The 19,983-nt window shown below is 37.1% G+C and overlaps 1 protein-coding gene across 1 annotated transcript in view; it reads left to right on the top strand.

The window, feature by feature from the left end:
* LRIG3 (leucine rich repeats and immunoglobulin like domains 3) overlaps nucleotides 1-19,983 on the top strand; it is a 43,715-nt gene that overhangs the window by 7,840 nt on the left and 15,892 nt on the right. Inside the window, exons 3-8 of the mRNA XM_082486732.1 lie at nucleotides 179-253; nucleotides 14,645-14,779; nucleotides 15,436-15,579; nucleotides 17,857-18,000; nucleotides 18,317-18,460; nucleotides 18,882-19,025. Of these exons, the coding sequence (XP_082342858.1) occupies nucleotides 179-253; nucleotides 14,645-14,779; nucleotides 15,436-15,579; nucleotides 17,857-18,000; nucleotides 18,317-18,460; nucleotides 18,882-19,025 (786 nt within the window). The remainder of the gene's footprint in view (nucleotides 1-178; nucleotides 254-14,644; nucleotides 14,780-15,435; nucleotides 15,580-17,856; nucleotides 18,001-18,316; nucleotides 18,461-18,881; nucleotides 19,026-19,983) is intronic.

The raw sequence follows: 19,983 nt of genomic DNA, 5'->3' as shown, positions 1-19,983 counted from the left end.
TCTAGGGATAATTAATTGGTTGAACAACAAAGATGTTTGCTGTTCTGATATTTTAGTTTAAGTGAAACTGAAATTATTTTTTTAATTTTGAGGTGACACTGTTCATCAATTTAGCAAGTCCAATGTACATACTTGTGATTAACATCAAAGCTGACTCTCCCCTTTCTAATATTAATAGGAAGTTTAACGACAATGAACTGGAGATCATTCCAGATCTGGGGCCAATCTCTGCAAATATAACTCTTCTGTCTTTGTAAGTAGATCTTACTCTTGTCCCGAGTTAGTGGAACTAACTTTACAGGGTTCATGGAAATATGTGCATTACAGAGATTAAAGTGAAATAATTGGAAATAGAGCAGCTTGTGGTTAGGAAGTTGATTATGTCATATTATTTAGCAGGTTGTTTAAAATGTGTATAATTGAGCTTAATCCTTGTAGTTTTTATGCTACCCTCAGATACAAAGACTGCATTAGAATTAATTTATGTTGTGGTAGTGCCCAGAAGCCTCAGCCCTGTTGTACTAGGCACTGTACAAACATTAGTAAATGTTATACAAACTTTTACAATGCAGACTTTAAAACAAGAGTTACACTCTATCATTATGCATCTTGGCTGAAATCCCACTTGCATTAAATCATGGCAGAATTCCATTAATTTCAGTGGGCAACATGGGGAAATCCCTTCGGAACGCAGCTTCAGGACAAGTACCTATGTTAGAAGATGTTTTGCCAATATCTTTAAAAAGTCTTTTTGAGCCAGTTCTAATGTGTGGCATAATTTGTTTATGGCTGCAGTTAATGTATATAATTGTGACATACGATTATGTCTATGTTCATTGTTTTGTTTGAAAGAAATTAGTAGGTTACTTGGTGTGGCATTTGTAATATGAGTATAAAGTTGTAGAAGGCATATAGGGCCCATAACCAAACCAGTTGATTTTAAAGGAAATTTTATTCCTGAGCTTTTCACGTGAAATCAGTTCGATTTTTTTTCTCCCTGTGATCTGATTTCTCTAAAATGCTGAAGGAACTACTAACAAAAATAGTTACTATCATACTATTAATTGGAAAAAAAACAGAAAAGACATGTTTTTCATGTGTGGGATTTGGTTTTTATCAATGGGAATCTAAAGTGTCTAAAGCTAGTAATATGTAGCCCTCTGGCCAAATTCTGCCCTTGAATACGAATTGCAAGTTACCTTTCTTGAAGAAGCCTCAAGGGTTAAAACAATACAGTAAACTTTGGAAAGCTGTTCAGTTAATTAAATTGATCATTATTCAATTGCTTACATCTGGTGATTTATAGGGGTTTGTTTTTACTCTAGGCCCAGGTCAGCTAAGTCAGCTGGTGCAGCCGCTGTGTCTGGACTGCTCTGTTTGAATAAGAACTAAGTGACATTTGATACTGATGTGTTTTTTTACAGATCAGAATCAGAAAAGAACGAAAGAAAAAGCAGATGGTGTTTGACAAATAACTTTTGAATTTAAGCATATCTTTTATTTTGCTTATAGTTGACATTTTTACACTGGCATAGCATTCTGTAGTTTAAGGAAGAATAAAGAATATATTAAAGAATATATTTTTTTTTTTTTTTTACCACCTCGGTAAGGTTCTTTTTGCTGCAAGATTGGAAATAAGAACATAATAAAGTAGTTTAGATCCTCCTCCCTTACTCCTGATGAATACAAAATTGATAATTTGTCTTAGCATTTCCTCTAGTCCTTCTCATGGAAACCTACCTAGTTTAGCTGACCCTAAAATCATTCTTCTGCAGCTGTGGAAAGATTTTTGTGTTCCTTTGGGAGAATAAATGAAAATCAGTCACTGCTGGATTGGTTGTTCCATATCCTTAGGTCACTAGCTTGGTTGATTTACTCAGGTGGTCAAACATGGAAAAAGCTTTGTTACATCTGTGCTCTGCAGTATATATGCTGACACTTAAAAGGAGGAAAAAAAAAAAAGTATTTCTACAAGCTCTTATCATATTAGCAATGCAGTTAAAGTTGGTCTGGTTGGGTGTTAGCTTGTTCTCATTCTAATTTCCATTATTTCTGCATGGTGTTGGGACATTATTGAATATAAGAGTGCTCCACCTGAGATTTAATACCTGCTTGATGACCACAGCAGAGATTCCTTGAGATTAATATGGTAGAAGTAATTCATTAAGTAGTTGAAAGGTTTTACTTTTATACATTGACATTCATACGTTATAGTTAAGACAGTTGTTTGTTCCGTATCAAAACAGATGTACATAGAACATAAAATTAGAGAGTGGTATTGCATTGTTCAAAAAAAGCGTCTTATTTCTTTTGCAAAGGTTTCTTTTTAAAACATAGAGAAGAATCATAGAATCATTTAGGTTGGACAAGACCCTTAAGATCATCAAGTCCCACCATTAACCTAACACTGCCAAGTCCACCACTAAACCATGTCCCTAACCAACCACCACATCTACACATCCTTTAAATACCTCCAGGAATGGTCACTCTACCACTTCCCTGGGCAGTCTGTTCCAATGCTTGACAACCCTTTCCGTGAAGAAATTTTTCCTAATATCCAATCTGAACCTCCCCTGGTGCAACTTGAGGCCATCCCTTCTCATCCTATCACTTGTTTCTAGGGAGAAGAGACCGACTCCCACCTTGCTACAACCTCCTTTCAGGTAGTTGTAGAGAGTGGTAAGGTCTCCTCTCAGCCTCTTTTTCTTACAGGTTGGAAGCTATTTATGTAAAGATGTTAAATCTCGTTTTACAGAAAAGAACATAAATAAAGAGGGATAAACATACAGCAGTTGTCTGGCATAAAAATATATGTAATATAGTGGTATCATAGATGGACAAATATTCAATGTAATGATCCATTTTTTTTAGAAGTGAAAATATCTGTTCACTTACTTTTTCTGTGTTGGAAGTTATTTGGAGGGGTTGAATCAAACTGAGTTAGTGTATCTAAGTGATGCAAAGAGAACACATGGAGCAATTACAATACAATTTTTAGAACCACTGTTCAAAGAATCACTGTACTCGAAACACATGATGACTTCCTTTCATATAAGAGTTTAAAATCCTGAAGGAACTTGTGGAGCCTTTCCAAAACAAACCACTGTTTCCTTGTTGAGTCTTTTGTTCTGGCTTTTCAAATAATAGCAGAAATTAGGGTGGTAGTCTTCTGAAACGTGATTTGATTACATTTCTTACGAGGTACAGATACGTTAGATCATTAATGTCAGTTGAAAATCTAGTTGTTTTTTTCCAAGGAGTCTTCAAGGAATGCTGTGGGAGCGGTATCCTCCTTTCTTGCCAAAATCTTCATTGTTGAAGAAACTCTCTTCTTGCAAGAATTTTTTTTCACTTCTTAGTACTTGTCCCTTGGCTGTGGAGCCTTAGAATTCTGCCTGTTCTGCAAGAATTTTCTTGTCCTGCAAAGGAAATGACACTGCTGGTATGTCTCTGGTGAATAATAGTGCTGGTATCTGCATACAGCACTGTATGTCTAAATTCTTTGAGCAGTGTAAACAAGCATGGGTGGATTATCATGTTAGTGTAGTTTCCATTTCTGGAGATACCTCATTTCTAGCTCTAATTGATATTTATCTAGCTGAGATATTTACATGCTGTTGAATTATGCAGGCTAAACTTACCCAGAGCAGGAGATGTTCGCAGTCTCATGGTCTGTCTGTAACAACGATGCCAACATTTTGTTTTTATGGATGCCAGTGGAGAGTTGAACACCATGGGAGAGAAAAGTATCAGGCAGGCACACACACCCCGCCCACCACCCTGGGAACACCTTATGTCTGTGTGAAGGAGTATACAAGCACATGCAGACACACTCTCGTTACATGGTTGGAGATGCATCTATGATTTCATTCATGTGATGAGTATGTAGCTTGTCACATGGCATAGGAGACTTTCTGAGCCTCCTGGGAATCTGGAAACTGCTGTGAACTAAACGGGTGGTACTTTGGGCTAAATCTGGTCAGGAGGCTTTAGGTTGTTGTGAAGCTGTGATGGCTTGTCTGACACTAATAGATGTAATACATTCTGGACAGATCAAAGAGTAGGATTCGTCTTCCCTAGCCTAAATTATTGAAAGTTTGGCATAATTAAGTATGAGTCTTATCCTGAAGAGGATCTACAGTTAGTGTGGAGAAGAAAAGGCTCTCTCGGAAGTGATTTGTCTTCCCTAAGATAGTTCAGATGACTTCTCTCCTGAAGCTCATCTAGATAGCTATTTGAAACTAACTTTTAGATGTCTTAAGTTAGGTTCCTTTTGAAACATCTAGGCAATGTACTTGGGCATACCTGTCTTACAGTGACCTTACTTGCAAAGGTCTGATTGCATCTCTCAGCATGTTTGACCATTTAAGTAAATCACTTGACATTGAAATTGCAGGATGTTCTTTTTGCTCAGTCACTCAGCCCTCTGTCTTCTGTGAGAGAAGGCAGAAAAAGAGCAGTTTACCAAGGCAGAGAGTTCAGCCATTTGCCAGAGATTGCCAGCTTTCCAGTCAGCACAGTGCTTCTAGCCAGGAGGCCAGGTCACACCAAGACCTTGACAACATAAGCTTTTAGAGAGTATACTGGATTTAATAACTGATTACCACAAAAATATAATGTACAGACACTGTACACAATAGTACGGTATTTATCTATTTCTAGAACTAAAATATGTTAGATGCTTCCTAATTTGCATTCCTGAAGTGCTTGTAAAAACAGTTAAATTAATGTAGAATTGCCCTAAACAGTTGTGGTAGTTTTATACTGGAAAATTCTGCAGTTCTGGAAGAATAAATGGATTCTTTTTAATTGTTTCTAGATAGGTGGATTACATTTGTGTCAGGTAGAGAAATAGGCACTAATGCCCTCATTCCAGGAGAACAAGCAGAAGTTTTGAAGTTGGTTACCATTCTAATGGCATTCCTTATCCAAGGTGTACCAGTCCTGTCCTATTTATCCTGAAAATCTGCTAGAATCTGTGATGTTGGTACAGGGTAAGAAAAGTACAGCAATAACAGATGTAAAAGACAACACCAAAGTTTTGTACCTACGTTGAATCCAGAAATAGATTGAAACCAAGTAATTCAAGTACAGTAGCCTTGTAGAGAAGTCCAGCGTGGTGTCTAACTACCAATTACAGTTTGCATAGGGATTTTACTTTAAAACTTTTCAGAAAATATTAAGTACTTTTAGTGTGATTAGTGCTTTGTAAGGAAGAAAGACACTGACATGCAAATACTGCAACATTATTTAAGGTTTTCTTTAAGGATATACAGTTTAAATAAGAAACCCATGCTACTTTACTTGCAGATTTTTTTAAAATACGTAATTGTAGGCACCATCCAACATCATCAGTATGCTGTATCCTTGAGTACTGTGGAAAATGGAAGGCAGTGGTGACTTTTAGAGAGACAAAAGAACTTTGAGTATTGAAGCATCCTGCCTCTCCAACTAAATTATACTGTTCTTATCAAAATGCATATGTAGAAGTAGAGTTAATATTAAAAAGCATGTTTCTTATTACCCACATCCAGGATATATTATACAGTAATCATCTTGTTGTCTGTAGGGACTAGAAAAATTGTGCATGCCAAAGTCTCTAGTGCATATAGTGAAATTCTGACATTAGACTAGCTTTAAACGATGGAGTGTTTTAAATAAATTAGTGATTTTACAATTTATTGAATGGAAATTATTTTATTTAAAACCACTAGTACTTATGGTGCAGGTGATTGAGATGGAAATATCCTTGTATCTTATGTTGTAAAGACCTGTTGCATTAGTCTAGAACACAAACAAATGTTCAGTCTTACTAAAGCCAGGGTGGAAAATACAAAGTTCGTGATGCAGGAGTAAAAGGAGCATGGATGATTAACGATTTAGTAATGTTTTTCAAGTTTTACATTAATATCTGGTTTGTATTAGGTTCCCACTTTTTTCAGAATGTGAAATCTTTTTTTCCTAAGAGACATGCAGAATATGCAACATGGTACATACAGGTTTTCCTCTCCTACCCTGAGAGGATCCTTCAACCCCATCTGCTCAGGAAGCCTTTAACGCAGCTAAAACAAGGAATCACATGGCCATTTGGTTTTGAGTTGAGATGATGAAAAACGTTGCCAGTATTAAGGAGATTTCACAGAAATGTGCCCGCTTGTTTGTTAGGTGCTGAACCAAATCTGCAAGTCGCTTTTCTGAAGGCTTTCTACAGCCTTCAGTTTGTAATGTCTTTCTGTTGGTATATGCCAGTTTAAGTGCATTGGCTTTGAAGACGTGTGTCTTGTCATGGACACCTAAAAAGGTAAATGAACAAAAAAGATTGGTCAGGAGATAAAAATGGACAAAAGGACTGGAAAGTAGCCAGTGTTAATTGACTGCAGGGGTTGCAAGTTCTCACAATAAACAAAATTGTTGCAGCTTTAAATGTAGCTTTCTGATTAGCCACTCTAAAATTACTCTGATTACCTCATTACTCATCTGAGGCCTTTGGTGTTCAATGAGCACTTCTGAGAAGCAAACCAAGAAGTTAAAAGTGAATTGCAGTGCTGAAAAAGTGCAAAGTCATTCTCTTCCAAGGCAACAAAAAAAAAAAAAAACAAAAAACAAAACAAACCCAAAACAAACCAACAAAAAAATTATCTAAGCCATCAACAATGATTTGTTGTGGGTTTTTTTAAATATTATTTTGATCACTGAAAACAAACAAAAACCCGGGGAATGCCTAAAACGTTTTTTCAGCTCCAGGCAGTAGTATGTGCTCTCAATGGGAGGTTCTACTTGCTGCTTGTCAACCCACACAGCTGCAGCGAGGAATTTATTGGAGATCTTCAAGTTTTAGTGTATACCAGGCTTGATAAATAAAATGAAAATTTAAAATTAGGTTATCAGAAGAGCTGAGACTTACCTTTGTGTCTTACTGTATTAGCTCCTTCCTTCCTTGCTCATTAATCCTGATTTCAGTCATCAGTAAAATTTCTTCGGTGGACAGCATGCTTTGCTCCAATCTGAATAAAATCCCAGTGATGAAAGACCTCTTTACAACGTGGTTGTTTCTTGAGATTGGTCAAGCATTGTGCTCTCAGGCAGTGGAGACAGAGCTAACTCAGATGCAATACAAACCTTTAGTATGTGGAGCTTGTGATACTGCAATGGCAATATCTGTACTTCATAGGGCTTTCAGGGTGAATGGAATTGTTCATGCTACCTAACTTAACTGTGTAGTCTGAAAAAGGATTTTTCTTTATAGCCCTTAAAACTAAATAAACTAATTCTTAAGTTGAAGTGGCTCTCAGATCTTTGCTAAACAAGATGCTGAGCTTATGACCAAGGATTTGTAAATTCATCTGTATTTTAGGCAGCTTTGTGCTTGTTTTCATTCTCCTTACCGGGAAGAACAAAATAGTCTTACCTTCTTCATTTGGGGGATAATAATAGAGCGTACACTGGTCACTGATTTTCATTCTTGGTTTAAAAAAAAAAAATAATTATCTCTGTTGCCAAAAAGATACTCTTCCAAAATTTGTGTGCACTGTCACATCATGGCTTTTATGAATCAACATACAGCTTAAGTACCTATCTAACTTTATGCACAAATGTAGTTACTGAAGAAAAGTGGTGGTTAATCCCTTATACTATTTAGAAAGGATTTTATTTTAGTATTGTGTGTCCATTTCTGTTTAAAATATGAAAAAGTTTATTTAAATATGTTTTGTGATTTTATGGGCATCCCAGATTATGGTTCAAATAGTAATTTGAGAAGTAAAATTCAATTACTTGAAGCAAACATGCCAAAATAGATTGTGCATTTGCCCCAGCTGTCAATGTGGCAATAAGAGTGATAGTTTTCACTGTGTGGCAGTATCTTAATGAGGAAAATTCCTTTCTTTATAGAAGGCCCCTTGCAGGAGTTTTTTGATAGTCCTTGTTTGCAGGACTATTTGTATTAGGTGCAGGTATGAGAAACTTGCCTCTTTGTCATCTCACAGTAGTCTGGAAGTAGAAGCTGTATATAAAACCTGGGAGAACGCTGTCTCAGTTAATGTTTAGAAAGCTACAGTCACAAGAAAGAAGTTTAGACGCAACTCCTGAAAATGAAAGCTTACATTCAGTAGGAGTGGATGCCTTTCCCTTCTACGCTTGCCAGAGAAAGTGGTATTGTGTGTTTATAAAGCTAGCATACTAAACTGAAGTCTGGCTCCCAATATTAAGAAAATGTTGGTCAAATATTTTACATCCTTGTCATCTCTTCAGCTACCACTTTATTATGGGAAGGATTAAGATTTGGATGCTGCCTGGAAGAGTTTGTTTTGAAGAAGGATTGAAAGAAAGGATAGAGGAATGCCAGACTAGGCTTCAGGCATAAGGCTACTTGGAGAAAGTCCCAAAAATGAGAGTGGTGGTAAACCATGTGTGACTTGGGCTGAAGTTGCGAGCAAAAAGCTAGAGCAAAGAAACTTACTGGAATTAGTTCTTGCAGTCTTTGACATTTGGTGTGGAGACTTAAGAGGAAGTAAATGAAAGCATTTGAAAAGGAACCTGTCTTAGTCTTGCAGACATGGAAACTAGATTTTTATGGCAGCAATTTATACTGAATGATGGGAAAGGGAAGAAGTATGTAGAAACCCAGAGTTTGTTGTAGCAAAAATATACAGTAGTGAGAGCCTAGACGAATGCTTTTGCAATGAGAATGGAAAAGAATGCAAATTTTATGAGCTATTTGCAGTGGAAAAAAATGGCCTAATTTCCTGATCAACAGCAGTAAAGAAAAAGATGAATTAAAAAGAATCATAATGGATCAGAAAAAATAAAGAATGCTGTCTCTGTGTGACAAAATGGAAGAATAGTAGGAAGTTTTATGAAGGAGGAGTAGCCAAGTTGTAGGGCATACAGTACAGAGAATGAAGTTAAGAGGTCAGGCATGAGTATTGGGGTTATATCTTAGAGAAGTGGTAGGTGGATATTGCAACAGAACAGTGAAATGTAATGACTCAGTGCCTTGAGTGAAATAGAATTGGGCAGGAGAACGTTCCTCAACTTGTATTAACAGTTAAGATTAGGAGTAGATCTAGAAAGACGTGCAGTCTGCAGTGCCTAGACTTTGGTCTGTGCCCTCCAAAAGGGAGGGTTGGCTCTGTAACAATAAAGGATAGGTGTTTTTACTTAATGAGTCCATACATCAGATTAGAAATATGATTTATAATATTGGAGGGCATTATGCTGGGTTTCATCTAGGTCATACTTAAACTTGTCCAAGGTTTTAGCATTAACTAACAGTCACAGAGTGCACCAGGTCTGCAATGGCTTATTATGCCTGTTGTCAGCTCATGCTGAAATAGCTGTGCCTGCGTTACTTTTGTGTACTTTCTTTAAAATAAAGTAATGAATTTACATACTCATTTGGCCATCACGTGATAAGTAACTTGTGATTATTTTGGAAATGCCAGAAAGTGTAATGGGAAACAGACTCCAGGCTATCAAGATGAGAGTTTGGAAGGAAAGTTTAATTAATTACATATTGGTACTGTGACTGGAATCAGGAGAGAATTGCTATGGAGTATCACGTGTTTGGAAGTTTGGATTTGCCTCTGTCTTTTTGATGATGAAAACATCTCTGATCCGAGTTGTTTCATTCTGCATCTTTTTCTTCCCTTTTTCCCAATTTATGCTAGGTTTAGGAATCAACAAGCCTTTGGTCTCAAGTTTTGGAAAGAGTATCAGTAGCCTACAGAGTTCTGAGTTTTCATTTTCTACTTTATGCCTGTGTACCACAAAGAGCACAAAAAATAAGATCAGAGACTTACTGACATCTGGCTTGAAAGAGCAGTACAGGCGGGGATCATGGAATGAAGGAGACCTTCAAAAGAAAGAACAACTGCTCGCCGCAATGAATGCGAGAAGCCTGTATGTGAAGGAGGCATCAGACTTGTAGACCTACCAGTAGGACTGGAAGCGAGCCAGAATGCTGGCTCTATTTCTGGCATCTTTGTCTTGGAGAAAAATAGTTTCACTTGAAATATTTCTTTATCTAACAACTGCAAAGATTAAAAACAAAAAATGAAGTTCTTAGTGCAGTTGGGTGTCTAATGGTGAGAAGAGCTTGTAGTCCCATTCATATCAGGGGATTTTTGTAAGGGTAGTCTTCAGCTTGAAACCATAATTACAATATTTTAAACGAGGTAGTTTTCACAACAGTCTGAATAATAGTAGTCAAATGAATAGAAATTGAAGAAATGAAAATATCTGTTCTTTCACTAACTCCTACAAGAAGGAAGAGTCTGTTTCTTCTGTTATGTGCTCCTTAAAGTTGTCCACCTGTATGCTCAAAGCCACAAAACATGAGTCTTCCAGAACTTTCTGAGGAAGTTTATTACAGTATTGATCTTACCTCTTTACTATCAATTTTTTTTTTTCTTTTTGCTTAAATTTTCTTCAACTCAGTGTCTTGACATCATTATTTCTTACAAAAGCTCTAGAAATCCAAAGGAGTTTGGGAGGAAGAGGAGTGCAGGAAACAATAGATGATATACCAGAAGGTATTATGATGTCAGTGGGTGAGTGGAGGGAAGAACAGGTGAAGCAACCACAAAGACTTGAGGAAATGTGAAAAAGGAGGCTGTGAGCTGTAGTGACATATAACGGAGACCACCCAGTACGTGCTTGGATGTGGACAGTCATGTCTGCTTTGCCTGTGCTCTGACATAGCTGCCTCCAAGCCAGCTCTAGTCTGGAAGCCATATAAACACAAGATGGTCAAACTAAACATCATTGAACCCCAGTGTCTTGGCTTCAGCACTGCTCAGAAAGATATATCTAACCCCTGGGCACAGTGTTTTTTTCTCTTTACGCATCCTCTTAGCCTCTAGCAAGAGGCTCTACTATGGTTTCATTTGCCCGTTTGTGTGGCAAATTCAGTATATTCTGCCTCTCAGGACTTAGTTGAAGGACAGGAGATACCGTCTTAGTCTGGAATCACAGAGATATTAAAACAGTTATTTTACTTCTAACAACTTTGGAGAACAGGCTGCACAGACACAGCTCTCCAGAACAGTCTTTCTAGACAACTTTTTTTTTTTTACCAAGTTGCTCTACCTTCAGGGTCCCACACATGCTCCTTGTCAGAATCATGGTGTAAGATAAGACTTAAGAGGTTCTTAAAACACAGCAGATCAAGATCTACCTGGAAGAAAGAGTTATGCTGGAGAAAGAAGTGCAAGAGTATTTTTGTGCTGAGATTTTGAATAGAAAGGAAAGATAGGACTTTAGGCCTTAATCTGTTTCTGAGGTGGGGCTTCCATGTTACAGGATCAGACTAACGAAGATATATAGATATTTTGCTTAGGTAGAAAACATTACATATTAAGAACCTCTATCAAGAGATACTTAGTCATACTATCTCAGGTCTTTAAAAATTGTTTTTTTTTTTTCAGTACATAAGAACTATTATGTCTAAATGGTGTTAACTAGATCCTTAACAAAATGGATACAGAAGTTGCTGTCCTGCTTTGTATTTCCTCAGAGGCAAGGAAAGTACTAGTCAGTATGTTGGGTACGTTGTAGCTGTTGTTTATGTAGAATGAATCTTGAGATCATGATTGATAGGGTGGTTGTAGATGTTTTGGCCGTGTGGTGTGGTTCAAGTCGTGAATGCTAAGAGGGAAAACTAAGGTTTCTCATACCCATAATAAAAAACTGATATTCTGTCTTAAGCTGGTATTCACACAGGCTTATGTAAAAATAATTAAATCAGTCTGCATGCACTCTTGGGTTCTTGTTTGTTTTTTCTTTGCTGCAAGTCAGGGTGTAGGCATTCAAATTGCAAAAGACATGTTCAAATTCATGCAGGTATTTTTGGAGGCTTTATCTGTGTTCCTCGGTGCTCCTGCTGCTTTAGCAGTAACAGGAGAAATTGTAAGGAAGCTGCATCATATTGCTGTTCCTTCCACATGAAGAAATGGTGATCAAATTGCTGCAGGTCTGCTTCTGTGAGCAGTTGATGTGCTGGTTCTCTTGTTGCAGGGGATCTCCTTTGCTCTGATCTCCCCTTGAGGGGCTGTGAAATGAAACCAATGTGGTGTGTGCAGCTCCTTTTGTCTGAGCACAGTAATAACTGCACTTTGCTGGAAAGTTGGTTTTCATGTTGTTTTTTTTTTGGGAGGGGGGTGGTGTGTGTTTGTTTGGTTTTTTTGTTGTTCCCCCCCCCCCCCCGGTGAACAAACTGGTATACCATTGTGACACATAGAGGGTACTGGTTGGTTCTGCCTTGACAATTAGATAAGCTTGCGTTTTCATAAATGTCCTCTTGGACTAATTTTGATGGTGATTTGGCAGTTATGAGGAAGCTGATACAGTGGTTTTGTTTGATTTACTTAAGTGATGATTGTGAAGAAAAAATCAAATTAGAATTGAACTTTTTCATTTCAACTAAATTTGGGCCTTAAAGTAGAACTATTTGGATATGTTCAGCGCTAGATAATCTCCTTCTGAGAGTGAATTATGGCACTTAATTTTTTTTGAAGAGAAAACTGAACTTGGAGGTTGGGGCAATAAGGAGTGAACCATTCAGATGTTGTTCTATGCATATGAGTAAGCAGGAAGGTGCAGTGAGGGCTGGTTTGATTTTCATTGTGAGATGGACTAGGACTTTGATGTGTAGCTCTGTTTTGGTAAACAGAAGTTGCTTTCTCCCCATGATATGACCTTACCATCACCAAAAAAGAAAAACATTCCCTGAAACAAACAAGCTGGGGGTTTGTTTGTTTGTTTTTATTGTAACCTGGTTTGTGTCAGGTAATTTGCCAGTTAGTTTAAGTGCTAATCTCAAGGCTGTATAAGAGTTTTATTCGGTTCCATTAGGTCCAACTAAACTTTGTAATACAGGGGCTATTATCCTGCCAGTTGTGAGGAATTTCTGTTTTATGGAGCAATGCTGACACAAAGACAGCACTGTGCAAGCCGTCTCTATAACTGAACACTTTCACACTGCAATTTAGGAGGCGTGCAGTTCAGGAAATTGCTGGCTTCTGCTGGAGCACACTTTTACTGCAAGGAAAATTTTATTCGTCACTCAAGTAATTGGCAGTTTTAATACCTTGTTAGTAATTGCCTTATAAACAAACTAATGCATAAAGGCAAGGCTCTATGACCTGTTATCTAACTCACAGTCTTATTTGACCAGTGGGACTGACACATGTTGGTGGTGTTTGTTGTTGTTTTTTATTAAAGTAATTTGTTTCCATTTATTATAAATACTTTCAGCTAAGAGCTAAAAAAATGCAGTGTACCTCTACCAGACAGCCTGAGGAATGAAACATGATACAAGCGCAGCGTTGGAGGGGCTGCAAGATCACTTACCCATTCCCACATGTGGTCAGAAGGCCCATTAATCTAACTTCTGGTTCAGTTTTTGAGTCAGGACTTCTTTGTCTTGAGCAGTAATCCCCCCCCTTTGAATATGTGAGGGTTGTCCATGCTATCCTAAATGTGTGGCTTGCTATTTGATCCAGAGCAAGTATTTCCAATAAAGGCAAACACTTTCCAGAATCAACATTCTTGTTGATAGTTTTAGTGAAATTGCCTTTGCCTGCAGTCTCCCTAGAGCTGGGGAAAGATCCTAAATTTTGATCATTTATCATATTAGGTACAGAATGTACCACAGCCAGAACTGACTTGAATTTCCCAAGTTAACAAGGATCATTTTGGGTTACGTTCATTTAATTGGTCGTGATCTGTTTTCCCCTATTCCCTACCATTAGCCCCAAACAAATAACCATATTAATGGTGCTGATGTGCTTGTATGATTCTATACATTATGCAACTGTGATGGAAAAAACTGGTAGGTTGCTGAGTATGAACATGAAGAAAAAGTACATTTCATTTGAAGTGAAATAAGGGGGTGGTTCCTTATAGTAGCCTAGGACACCTATGTCTTTAAACAGTTCCACAGTTTTGTTGTGGAATTGGGTGTGATGCTTAGCTGCAGCTTGACCAGATGTGAAGTCCAGAACCTCTGCAATGAACTGCAATAGGCAGAAATTTCATTCTTTGCTAACTCACTAGAAAAATCTAGAGGATGAAATACTAAATGTAATTGCAAAATTAGAGAATGTCTTTCTGAGGGAGCACACTGTCATCCATCTCTTCTAATCTAGCTCTGTTTTTCTGGAAATTCAGTCTGATTTTCATGCTGTAGTTTTCAAAAAACCAAAACACAATGTCTACCTACTATGATGTTAATTTCGTTAAAATAGAAAACAACTTTAATCTAATTTCATTACAATACTGTGACATACTGTTCAATGCAAATACCAGACATTTCTATTGTTCAGAAATAGATGATCATAGAGTTTTACATCTTGTTTTAAAAGCCATGAATTGCAGTAATTGGATTATAACACACTTTTTGCCCTGTTTGCTGGGAATAGTTTTTAAGAAATTTTGATGAACACGTTTCTTTAAAGCATTCCAATTTGTGATTCAGGATGGCGAGAAATTAATTTACGTCTAGAGAACATACTTTATTGGTTTTCTTTAACTAGAAATTATTTTCAAGTGAGAGAATTAAGAACTAACTTTTGTCAGTCATGCGTAGTTAGCAAGTATTTATTCTGGAAATGCCAGTATTTTGACTACTGTCCTTAAATTTCAGGACTAGTAACAAGATTGCCAACATCTTGTCTGAACATCTGAAGCCATTTCAAAGTCTAGAAACTTTGGACTTGAGCAACAACAATATATCAGAGCTAAAAATATCATCATTTCCATTGTTAAAGCTCAAGTATCTGTAAGTAAAACTTAGTATTACTTTTTTTTCTTTCAGGTTATTTTCAAAAAACTTGTTGGAAAACTTAGATTGGCAGCTGTTTGTTAAGGTACTAAGTCTTCTTTCAATTAGACACACACTAAATATTTATTCCTACTCTCACCTGTTGAGTTTTAACATAAGCTGCTAATTTGAATACATGAGTTGTTGCAGTGAGATGTTTTAGTTCATAAAAAGTGAAGGTCATCATCTTCATCATCTTGAGATGAAACAAATAGATGTGTCATTTGAGAGAAATAATTATGTAACAAAATTAACTTAAGTTCCCCATGGTTGGGCTAATCTTGAGTTACACGGGGTTTGGCAGACTTTTTTGAATCTGCCTTAATTCTTATTCAGTAATACTGCAATGCCAGAGCTATACTGAGTAAGAATAAAGCAATGGGGTTGCAACATGCTATCTTTTGCCAATAGTACAGTCCTGCAGAGTAGAGAAAAATGTTGGTAGTGAAATAGTATTTGACCATAGACTGAGCTGTTGAGAACTCTAATTAATATGATAAACGAAATTCCATTTATCAAGGAGTAGGCAGCACAAGAGCTTTGTGTTTCACTATTTGGTATTAAGAATTTATTAAATAACTGTAAATTTAACCTTCTAGACATTGTTTCAACAGGTACATTAACAGTAACCGAATAACCTCCATGGAGCCTGGTACCTTTGACAATTTGTCTACCACACTTCAAGTATTGAAACTGAACAGGAACAAAATTTCAGCAATCCCTCAAAAGATGTTTAAACTCTCCCATCTGCAGCACCTGTAAGTGCAACCTACAATTGACTAATTGTTTTCAGGTTTTCCAAAGCACTGGCAGTGCTTGAACTTTAACCTTCAATTTAACCAGAGGCAGAGTGAGACAGACACAGAAAACATATTACTACAACCCTTACTAACAGCAGCTTTGTACTGAACAAAACTAGTCTTATATATTGGTGAGATATGAATAGTCTTTGTGTTTAAAATCGTGTTTGCCTATTAGAAGAAAAAAAAAAGAAAAGGCTGGAGAAGGGGTAATAGCAGTATACCTGTAAGAAAGCATTGGAAAAATACTAAGTGAAGTAAACTTATGTAGTTCGCTACAGCAGTCTCTTATTTGTTTTGTGCTTTCACGGTGAAATGAAGGGAATTAATTTGCTTTCAGAAGGTATGACAATAAGCAATATGCTTGAGTAAATATGAGTAAATAGACCACCATATCAGCCTCACTGATACAATGCTATCTATAAATGTTTTATCTAATAAATAATAAAGTTATTAAATATGGAAGAGGCTGGGGAAATACAATATCTTTTTTTTTTTTTTAAAAAAAAAAAACAAAACAACAACCTTAGAGTGCAGGAAGTTGACAAGGGGAGGGGATGGTCTGGGACTGCACTTTGTCAAGTCCTGAATAATTATTTTCCATATTAGATAGTCAAGAGTTAAAAATGATCAGCTCTTTTAGATTAACCTTGAAAGTGAAAGGTCATAAGAACAGTGAAGTGTTAGGATGCTTGACACATATGGAAACGATGGCTGTGTCTTCTCTGTGTAGAAATGCAGGAAGAGTTTGACTCTAGCCTCAGTAAAAGAGCATGAGAACAGTCCTGCAAAGCTCAGGATTTGTTAACGATCTTAGTAGACTTTCGCATCTTCCAATTCAACTGAAACTTTTTAATTTGGTGATATTCTTGCTTAAAAGAGTTCTACTCATTCACAATTTAATCAGGAGGCTGACCTAGCTATGTTAGGTGGCTAATCTGCAATGAAGGTCAAAAATTTGTGTTACCACCTGAAGGAAGTGTTCAGAGGAGGAGTGGGGAAGAACTGAAGGCTGTTCTTACTGAATATTCTTCACTGCTTATGCACACATAAACACAGGAGGAGTAGTGTTCTCTATTGGGTATCTGTTATCAGGTAGGGTTCATGTCAGGCTACCAGAGAGGAAAGCTGAATCCTTACAAGACTGAGACTCTGAAAAATAATTGTTGTGTAACTATGGAGAGAGAATTATTTAGGCCTTTACTTCCCATGGGGAAGTAAGTTTTGGTAGGACAGGATTCTTCTTGATTTGGTGGGATGCAGGTTGATAGATCTTCTTGAAGGGCCAGATGATCACTCGTTGTATGAGGGCCTTTTCTTAGTATTGTCTAATCCTGTCTCTTTATACTATATATCCATTGTTACTAATAAATATAACTGTTAATTTAGCAAATGATAGCTAATTCAAAATTCACTGTTATAAAAAACAGTTAATATCGTTCTTTGTGCCTCTGTGAAGCTAGACTTCCCTTTTTATGTAGCTCAGAAAGTTGGAAAGCTGCTTGGGATTGGTGCAGGGTTTGGTGTTAAAAAAGACCAAAGTTGAGAAAGTGTTGTGGAGAGCAGGAAAATAGAAAATACTGAATACTACTGTCACTGCAGCTTGCCCTCCAGCTAGTTATGCCTTATAACTCCCTTCCAGGGTACACATGGGTCCCAGCTTCTGACCTACACAGGGCATGTGTAGTGGCAGAAGGGTGAGTGCCAAGACCACTTGAGAAAGGGGGAAGGACCTATTCATAACTAGTTGTGGAGAATGAGGGAGGAATGTATAATGAATGCTTGACTCCAGATTAAGAAAGAGAGGGATCAGCCAGGATATTTAATTTTGCCCAGTTACCACAAGTAAAATTTTTAACTTTTTCTTTCTGACTGATTATTGATTACAATTACAAGCTAATCTTAATGGCTCTACTGCTGGCTAAACACCAGGAACTTGCTTTCACTTCTGAATTTGCAAACAGGACTAACCATGACATTTTAGGTCTACAAAGATTCTTTAAATCTGAAAATCAAGGAACTATCAAGTACTTGTCTTCAGTATCAGAAAGGCAGAACAGTGTTAGCATGGTTAAACATAACGTATTACAGTAAAATGTTTGATTTTTATTACATCTTGCCTCTTTTCTATGTGCAAGAAAAGCATTTAAATAAGGTTTGCTTCCAGAGAGGGAAGAAAGGTTGCTGGCATGAGGTAAACATAGTGTGCTGTAATGATAAATCTTATTAATGCAGGGAACTGAATCGCAACAAAATTAAAAAAATAGATGGACTTACTTTCCAAGGACTTCCAGCTTTGAAATCCTTAAAACTACAGAGAAACGGCGTTACTAGACTCATGGATGGTGCTTTCTGGGGATTAACCAACATGGAAATCTTGTAAGTATCAACTTTCTGGTGATAGATTCTCCTGAAAACACATTAAGTAGAATTGTGCAAAATGAATAGAATTGCGTGTTAAAATTTAAAGATGTTTTTGGATTAAGTTGTTCTAGTATGGTTAGAAAATCGGCAAGCAGTCATTGGTGAATGTGTAAGACAGCACATTCTGAATGCATGCATACAACACTAAATGTAAATAGAGGCTGCAGCTGTCTAACCAGTATCATGAAGTCAGACGTGGACCTGCGGCAAAGCACGCACACCACTGAGTTTCTGAACCTTATGTCTTTTATCTGTTTGTGTGTGTTTGTAGGCAGCTGGACCATAACAACTTAACAGAGGTAACCAAAGGTTGGCTTTATGGCTTGCTGATGCTGCAGCAACTCCATCTCAGCCAAAATGCCATCAGCAGGATCAGTCCTGACGCCTGGGAATTTTGCCAAAAACTCAGTGAGCTGTGAGTAGCTTTTATTCTATTCCAGTTTTGAAAGCCGGGTACATGCCAAGGCATGAACTTCTTACCACTGATCTCTGAATTTTTCATAACAAAGTTTCCAAGGTGACAACAACTTTTTTGTGTGTGCAACAGTTTGTATTTTGTTGAAAGAACTTGAAGCCAACCATGACTGCTTCATTTCACTGTGGCAGTTGTACTAAAGCTGTAACACGGTCATTTTCAAATGAAAGAAATTAATTCTGTAGTAATTTGTGAATTATCAGAAACACTACGCAAGCTGTGTGGTCAAAAATAGCGTAGGAGGTTTTGTGATAGTTGTAAGGGAAGAAACGTTTTCTGCCCTGAAAATTCACCTGGGTTGAACTGGGTAATACGCACTGTAGCATAAACATTAAAATACATTTTCTCCTTGAATTTGCAGAGATTTGACGTTCAATCACTTAGCAAGGTTAGATGATTCAAGCTTCGTTGGTTTAAGCGTGCTGCTTGGACTGTACATTGGAAACAACAAAGTAAATTACATTGCTGATTGTGCCTTCCGGGGACTTTCCAGTCTACAGATTTTGTAAGTTGACAAACTCAATTTTTAAGGTCAAAAACCTTCAGAAAAACCCTCAGTGTTTACAGTTTTTTTTTTTTCTTATGGAATATACAAGAAACTTTTGTTAAATCTCATAGATCTGCATATGTTTTTTTTTTACAGTAGGATTTTTTTTTTCAGAATAGTTGAGAGGAAGGACTTCCTCTTTCGTTAAGGCTGTGCACAGTGGTTGGTGGTGATTATGATATGAACTTTCAGTAGCATTATTATGGGAAAGGCATGTCTCCTTTCGAAGGCAGCAAGCAGCACTGCTACCTACAGCTTTAGGGATCTGGGTCACAGTTTGTGTCTTAACTGAATCAACATTTTCCCTCATGGCAGAAATAAGATGACAAAACTCAAAACTGTGTATTACTATGGATGCTGATGATTGTCGTGGCTGAGCAATTGCTTTAAGCATTTGAGCATTTTTTGAAATGGCATCTCTTAATGGAAGGGGAAGAAAGAAGTAAACTAATTGAAATATATTCTACTTCATTAAAATCTTCCAATTGCGTACCATTGACCCATCTGTTAGCCAGATAAATTAAATGGTTACCTTTCCCTCTAGGCTTTGAAAAGGGTGCTAACATTTTACTTTCAGTGGTTTGCTCACATATTCGCACTTTGGGCGTCTAGCAAAGATGCAGTTCAGAGGGGTGTATGGTATGGTTTTTAACTATACAGAAACATACCGTAAAGAGATGAATTCAGAGACTTGTGAGGTGTCTAGGAATTAAGCGTTAGACTTTTTCTCCTAGATTTTTTTTTTCTCCTCTAGCCCTACCCTGTTGATTCTTTGCTGACACACCATTTTTTTTTCTCAAATCTCTAATCTCTTTATGCTTCACAGATAATTAAGCTATTGTTGTGGATGTTGTAGGATGTAAAAATGATTCACTTGTATGTCTCTGTGTTCTCTGTGTATTAATATTATGAACTT

This window comes from Vanellus vanellus (genome assembly GCF_965231255.1).
Source record: "Vanellus vanellus genome assembly, chromosome: 1".
NCBI lineage: Eukaryota > Metazoa > Chordata > Aves > Charadriiformes > Charadriidae > Vanellus > Vanellus vanellus.
The sequence above is the reverse complement of the archived record's forward strand: the minus strand, read 5'-3'. Positions and strand labels throughout refer to the sequence as shown.